Consider the following 7,637-nt stretch of genomic DNA (forward strand, 5'->3'; position numbering starts at 1 on the left):
TTTTTTTTTTTTTTTTTTTTTTTGTATTCCACTTCCTGTGAAGAAAAGGCAGTAGTATCCCAGTATAGGATCTGTCTAGTTTGAGATCATGTGTTTAAAGGCCAAATTGTAACTTGATGTCTGCTGCCTGGATTGTTCCCTGCTCCTTTTTGACTACAGTGAATAGTAGAGTGATTAGGAATTGCTTTGTCCTGAGGTGCTTGTTTTTCAGATCTTTAGTTTCCACTAAAATCAAGACTTGTTCAGACGAGATTATCAGATTTCAGAGTCTTATATTTAGCAGTACTTTTAGGTAGATGTAACTTGGACTGAAATCTAGTTGAAATTAAGAAAGCCTTGCCTTTAAGAGAGGGTGTTTTTTCTATTTCTTCCCCTCAACCTTTTCACCCACCAGTCTGTCACCATATTTCATTCTTGGTTCTCCCTCTGGTGTTAATCAAAGAAATGTTTCGTTTGCATAATTGTCTTGGGTGGAAGGTGCCACCTTAAGCAACTAGCATGCTTGGTAAAAGATGCAAAGGTTATATAACACGTTTACTCTGTATCAAATATGAAGGTTGGACCAGACCTGCTTTGTCTCTCAAGCAGGAGCATGTGGTCAGAGAAGGGAATTAACCACCTTTTATAGTTTTCTTGCTATCAGGTAGTAAAGTTTCTGTTCAAAACAGCTTATAGTTGTAGGAAGTTAGCTCAGAATTTGGAGGTTCCTAATTTTCAAATGCTGAGATACTGCCTGGGTCGTTTTCGAAACAAGTAACATATGGTCCTTGCCCTAAAGTATGGGTGCTAGAGGGTCTGTCTGTGAATGCAAGAGGGTCATAGTTGTTATACAAAATGTTAAATACTGGTGCCAGTTCCACATTAACAAAAACTTAACAGGGCTGTGTTGAAATTAAGAGGCAGTTGACCTATCGCAATAATAAAATGAGATTTGCTAAACGTGTTCAGATTGTTTCAAAGGGGGGTAAGAAGTGTTTATAGTAATTCAGTAGTTCCTAAAATGGTAATTTAAAAGTTAGTTAAAAATACATATTCATGCGTTGAAAAGAACAGTTACAAATGTTACATGACTTCTGAAGAGAGGCTGAGGGAACTGGGTTTATTTAGTCTAGAAAAGAGGATGCAGAGAGGATTTAATATCAGCCTGAAACCTGAAGAGGGGTTCCAAAGAGGATGGAGCTGGACTGTTCTCAGTGGTGGCAGATGATAGAACAAGGAGCAACAGTCTCAAGTTGCAGCAAGGGAAGCTTAGATTAAATACTAGGAAGAATTTTCTCATTAGGAGGGTAGTAAAATCAGGAAGGTGGTGGAACCTCCGTCCTCCGTGGTTTTTAAGACCTGGCTAGACAAAGCTTTGGTTGGGATGATCTAGTTGGGGACAGTCCTGCTTTGAGCAGGGGGTTGGACTAGATCAGTGTTTTTCAACCATGGGTCATGACGCAAAAGTGGGTCCCAAGAGTATGTGAAAGGGTTGCGAACAAATTTAAAAAATGGATCAACAAACTTTTAAAAATGGATTCTCCTTTAAGGAGGAAAAACATGGGAAACCATGGCTTTTCTCTTACAGGCTGGCAGAGTTCCCCTCTGGGGGTGCTGGGGCCTGGGATCTGGGGGAAGTGGCTTGAGAGTGAGGGGCAGTGAGTCAGGACTGGCCAATGAGGCTGGATTTTTAAATTGGTTCCTTTTTTAGGTACCTGTGAAATTGAGGTTCTAGTGGAAATATCTCCCATTTTCTAAATAGCTTTAAGCTTATTGCAGACAAACAAATGCAAGGATTAATGGTCAGTTTGCTGCCATCCAAAAATTGCAACAGTGTAATAACTATTAGAATCAGCAGTAATTAATAATGTATTCACTACAGAAACGGAAATGAATCCAGTAAAGGAGTAGAAATGAGTTTGTTAGAATAGTCACAGACAATATTTTTAGGCAAACTGAAGATAATTAAGGAAAGTGAGTATAGGTATATGGCAAAGTATTTCTAGAAGGAGTCTAAACTATTTATTTTAAAACTCAGTTTTAAAACCATGGAAGTAATTTGCATTATACACATTGTTTAAACAGTGCTTTGGTGGTTTAAACAGGGCTTTTAGGAGAATAAGCAGAATTTGCAGAAAACAATATTTTAACCCAGTGGCTGATATAGGAACAATTTTCTCTCAACAGCGGTATGTAGGTGGTTTCCCACGGAGCATGGAAGGCTTTGTGACTCTAGATGAAGTTGGTGATGAAGAAGACTCTGATCATCAGAAACTTCGTAAATCTGGCTTGGCAGTTAAATCTGCTAGCAAAAATGATGATAGCTTGGCTGAAATTAAGGTAGATAAGATTGAGGAACCAGAACAGGAAAGTGAAACCTTGGAAAATGGAACCAAAACTGAGGAGAATTTGAAGTCTGAACCTGTTGAAGCTTCTGATAATACAGCAGCACAGGATACAGAGAAAAGTACAAATGAAAATATAGATATAAAGGAAGAACAGGAGACAAAGAGCATCCAGGAGAAAACTGTTACCCCAGATGAATATCGAATTGGACCATACCAGCCAAACATTCCTGTTGGTAAGAAAGTTTCCCACTACTTTTCAAATGCATCTTTATGCATCACAGTAGCATTTTTCATTTCTTTTTCTTTATTTCTGACTTTGTTAGCCACGGAAACAAGATCAAAGCTTGCCATTTCATTATGGGACTTCCCACTCTATGACATTTCTTGGTCCTTTTTTATTTTTTCCATAAAACCTACTATGACAACTCCTCTCTGGCCTCAAATTAGGCTGGTAAAGGTGTATTTAGAAGAGTTAAGTCGCTAGTGATTTGTTGTTTAATCACTTAAACCTTTTGTAATGATCCAAAATAGATCGTCTTTAGAAAAGAGAACTGCACCAATTGAGCAACCACTCTTTTTAATTCAGAAACACGGTAGGCAAGTATATGCTTATTTAATTACTAGAGTTCTGGCTTGAATAAATAAGAGCAAGGAATAGTAAAAGCTAAAGCAGCCATTCAGTGCAAAATGAGTTATGACTTTAAGATTTAGCTGAGCAAATATTCATTTTACATTAAAAGACAAATTGTTATAGCGTAGATCTGTTAGTTATTTTGTGGTGTTTACTTCTCTAGGTGTGAATTATGTGGTACCCAAAACAGGGTTTTATTGCAAATTGTGTTCCCTGTTCTACACAAATGAAGATGTTGCAAAAAAGACCCATTGCAGCAGCCTTCCTCATTATCAAAAGTTGAAGGTAAGGCAAAAAATAGTTCACTTTAAGTGAAGTGATTCTGTCATGGGGAGTAAACTTGATGAGACTGTTGAAGAGCATGAAAGTATTTAATCAGTGGAACATTTTGTTATCCAAGGATTGTAAAGAGCTGCTGTTTTGTGTTAACCTTTGTTGAGGTTGCTTTTGATGGAAACAATGAGTAATAGGCAGTTTGGGTGTAAGGCGTTAGGATTTTCACTTACTTTAGAAAATAATAGGACTGTTGATTGAATAGAGGGGTAAAAGTTGGAATAGTTTCGCAGGAGGGATGTTTTGAAATCCATCCTAATGTCTTACTTGAGGGTAGCTTGACAAAACTATGTAGTCACCAGAATCCAAAATGAAATTCTTGTGCATAATTTTATATTTGCAATTTTAGATTATGTGAGTACATATTTGTTCCTGATTGAATTAAATATCGTACAGAAGCATATCACATACATTTATTCTGTTTTCAATAAAGTTTGTTTACTATGAGCTGCTCTTAATACACTACCTCTAAGGAAGAAGGAAAATCTTAAAAATGCTCAGTAACTGCCACAGTTAGTAATGCAGTAAATCTTCACAATTATATCATACTTCTGTTTTTAGCTGATATGATCTTTAGTTTGTTGTCAGGCAGGAGATATAAAGTTCATTCCTTCCAGTGCAAGGAAAATGACTTTGCTTAGAGTTGCAATGGAGGGGGAAGAGGCACCATCTATAGAAGTAGGGAATTCTCCAACCAGCACAGGAGTCGAACTGAGTCTGGAGGAAGAGCAGTACAGGGAATAGAGGGACGCTGAAGCTGAGATGCCTCCTCAGGGACTAGATGGGCACAGTGACAGCAAAGGAGGAATAGGCCAGAGGATCCAGCCAGCAGACAGGACCTTGTAGAACAAATCACCTCATCTGTAGCTTTTATTTCAATGACCTTAATGATGAAAATTTGAAGTATTGGATATTTATATGGGGGGGGGCGTTGGGGAGGGAGTTAACTGACTTAGTGGCAGTTTATCAGAATTTCTCTTGGAAGTTACCATTAAATTTGTCTCTGTCACAACTATAACCACCAGTGAGCTGTTTTTGAACTACTGTTAATGTTATTGTGGGGGAGAGCAGCATTTGCATCACAAGTGTAAGATTCTGCCTCTTCTCTGTCCAGGGGCTGCCTACATCTTAGTCTGCTCACCTTCATAATTATAAAGGTGGGCAAGTAAATAATACTTGGTCAGAATGTAACACATGAATCCCCACAAGATCCCAGTGTGGTATGGTGGTGTGTTTTTTACCTGCTTTTATAGATACGCAAATCAAGACAATCACTTGGCTCACTGTAGGCCTTAAATGTATCTGACAGAGACCAGAAGTTTGGGGGAGGTGGGGAGGGTTGTTTTTACCCCTTTTCTTCCAATATCAGTTTGTTCGTTTTTTCACCAGATCATACTGCTTCTCGAGTAGAAGTTAGCAGCGTGGGCTTAGTAAATGATCATCCCTTTTTGATGTATTAGTGGACAGGAAACTTACTCATTGATTCTTTTAAATTTGTTAAATCCAATCCTTCAAAGAGTTCTTGCAATATTCACTGCATTGGATCCAAGCATTAGAGCAAGAATGTTGGGGGAGTGTCAGGCATGTTATTTGGTAATCTAGTCAGTCATGTGGCATGTTATCATTATGCATTTCATTTCGAATTCACAGATTTGTCAGTGTTTATCATGTATTTATGTTTAGAAATATGGATATTAGAACTGGCATAATTAATTAGCATGTTAATTTATCCTTAACTAGATTGGATTTGTTGTGATTGACTACTGTTGTTGTTGTTACAGAGAATTCTGGATAAAATGGCAGAAGATCACAGACAAAAGAAAGAGGCTTAAGTGCAAAAAGCTCGATTTAAGGAAAAAGCAGCTTTGTTTTTAATGCTAACCTTTTTTTAAAGTCAAAACAAATAGTAGATGGAAAATACTGTACTTTTTGTTGTTGTTTTAGTGAAATAATAGACATATATAGGTCTGTATGTGTTCAATGTTATAGCAAAAAGCATATACAGTTAAGTTAATGCAGATTTTTTGTTTGAAAAACTGGGAATGACAACAGAAGCTTTTTCTTTCAATTGACACTTATTAAATTGTTGCATACTTATGAAAAGCTAATGTATGGAAAGTAAACATCAATGATATTTAGTTGTTTTCAGGCTTCAAAATTTTGTCCTTCAATTCCACTCTTCAATAAAAAATAAAAAGTGACATGGTATTTTTATTACTTTCATCTAAAACATTCCATATTTCAGTCTGAGCCTAGCAGATGTTTAATTTTGGAGTGTGAGATTGTCGTTGCATTTCATTTTTGGAAAGTCTAAGTGTAAAGGTTTGCATTTAAAAAAAAAAAAAAAAGTTGGTTTGAAGTTTCTTTTAATGTCATTACTGTTATCTAGATAATAAGGAAATTAGTATGTAGCCAGCTTTAAAAACTTTGTGATCTTTTTTTCTTCAGTAGATTTTTTTCCTCCCTGTCCTACTATTCAGTGTATTTTTAGTGAAATGTAAACTTCCATTCTTCTCTCTGACCAGTATTATTTTCTTGAGCTCTTACTGCTTTAACTTGAATCTTGTAGCCATTGTACATCTTTAGTATACGCAAAAGCAGCATTTGAGTCTGGAAATGTAAAAAGGTATCTTTATATTCTTCACATGTAACTTTTCATACCTGCATTTTAAAACTGGTTTAGTCAAAATATTAGAACTGTGCTCTTAATGTACCTGCACATGTGAGATGTGAACAGGAATTTGCATGTATAATCTGTGTTTATCTGTAGTTTTCTGATTATTTACTGCTTATTTGTGGATTCAGGTTACTAAAGTGATTTACCAATAAACAAACCTAGGCAACAATAATTTTGTTTTAGGTGTTTGGCATGTTAACCAATGTATTTACTGTGCTTGTGACACTTTTTTTTGTTTGTGACAATAGATTGAGACTTGTCTTCAGCAAATATTTTAATTTCACATGTTTTAATAGTTTGGTTTAGTAGCTTATTACATTGATACCCTTTCATTCCCCTACATTTTAAGCTTACTGTGCACACATTGCCCATCCAGAAATTAAACTTCCAGTTAGTGAAATTGTTCCAAGTGCTTCCTGTTGGTGAAAGTGTAAGTATTAATGGATTTGCCTAATGCAGAGATTCAGACTTTTTGAAATTCTTAGGAATCATGAACATTTTAGGAATAACTGACTTACTATAATGGAAAGATAACATTTTTGCTCTAAGCCAGTTGGCATAGAGATGGACATGTATGCCTGTAGTGTTTGGTTGGTATTTGATGGGGGTTAATTTACTGATTTAAATGAATAAATAGTACATTTTGATGTATAGTAGACCCTTGCTTATCTGAACCCACTTCTATATGAACACTCATTTATATGAATTACCAGACTGGTTGTCATAAAATGCGAAAAAGTAAATACTTACGCATGTTCGATTTCATACTAGGTTTTTAAAAATGTTTTGGGACTGTTGTGTATTATGCCTTTTGGTTTTTATGTTCCTCTTTTGCCCTGCATTATTTGAATTATAGTTCACATTTTGCATAAGTGAACATAAGATTGTTCCACAGGGTTTGGATAAACAAGGGTGTATCATATTTGGTTCATTTGCTTGGTAAGTGTGTACTAGTTCGTTTTTCTTTGGCATACTAGCAGACATGAGGAATTGGATTTTATAAAAATAAATCTTCTCAAGCTAAGACTGCACTATAGTGTTGTTCTGTTGTTTTATTATATTGAGAAGAAGCTGTAACTTTTTTTTTCTGTGAGAAGTTGGTTTGACTGAGAATTTGAGTGTTACTATATAGAATGTTAGTTTCTCCTATGACTTGGTATATGATGGTGAAAAGATTGCTTGGCACATGGCGCAGACATTTTCATCAATACACCTTTAAAAGATTGTCAGCCTAATCTGCAGTAATTCATGTTTACACTTTCTTCTCATCAAACAATCTGTTATTTTTATAGTAGGGCTGCCCAGCTACTCAGTGACCAAGGACTGTTACCCCTTGCTGTACAGGCTCCCTTTCTTCCATCCTTGGGTTTCCTTGCCCTCACAGGCTGTGCTGACCCACCCCCAGGAGTGGGGCCAGGAAGCAAAAACCAGAGAAGAGGAGAGCTCAGAAAACACAACTGCAGCAGTAGCTGAAACAGTGGGAGGAGTTGCGCCTATATGGCGTCATGTGTTGAACAGCTCTGCTGTTGGAGTTGGTTTCTTTTTTTACCATTAAATTTGCTATACGGATGAGCACAGCATGAAATGGGATTGCTGCCCTCAAAGATCTTCCGTGTAAAATGCAATAAAAACCCAAACAAAACCAAACCTTAGCCATTAGTCTTCCTAC

General features: G+C 36.5%; 1 protein-coding gene across 3 annotated transcripts in view; it reads left to right on the plus strand.

Moving 5' to 3' along the window:
• MATR3 (matrin 3) overlaps positions 1-6,999 on the plus strand; it is a 61,155-nt gene extending 54,156 nt beyond the window's left edge. For all 3 annotated transcript variants that reach the window (XM_019506559.1, XM_019506558.1, XM_019506557.1), the window contains 3 exons: positions 2,167-2,560; positions 3,122-3,243; positions 5,073-6,999. In XM_019506559.1, the coding sequence (XP_019362104.1) occupies positions 2,167-2,560; positions 3,122-3,243; positions 5,073-5,123 (567 nt within the window). In that variant the 3' untranslated portion in view covers positions 5,124-6,999. The remainder of the gene's footprint in view (positions 1-2,166; positions 2,561-3,121; positions 3,244-5,072) is intronic.
• Positions 7,000-7,637: the final 638 nt, after the last annotated feature.

This window comes from Gavialis gangeticus, unplaced genomic scaffold (genome assembly GCF_001723915.1).
Source record: "Gavialis gangeticus isolate Ggan-Ray unplaced genomic scaffold, GavGan_comp1, whole genome shotgun sequence".
Lineage (NCBI taxonomy): Eukaryota > Metazoa > Chordata > Crocodylia > Gavialidae > Gavialis > Gavialis gangeticus.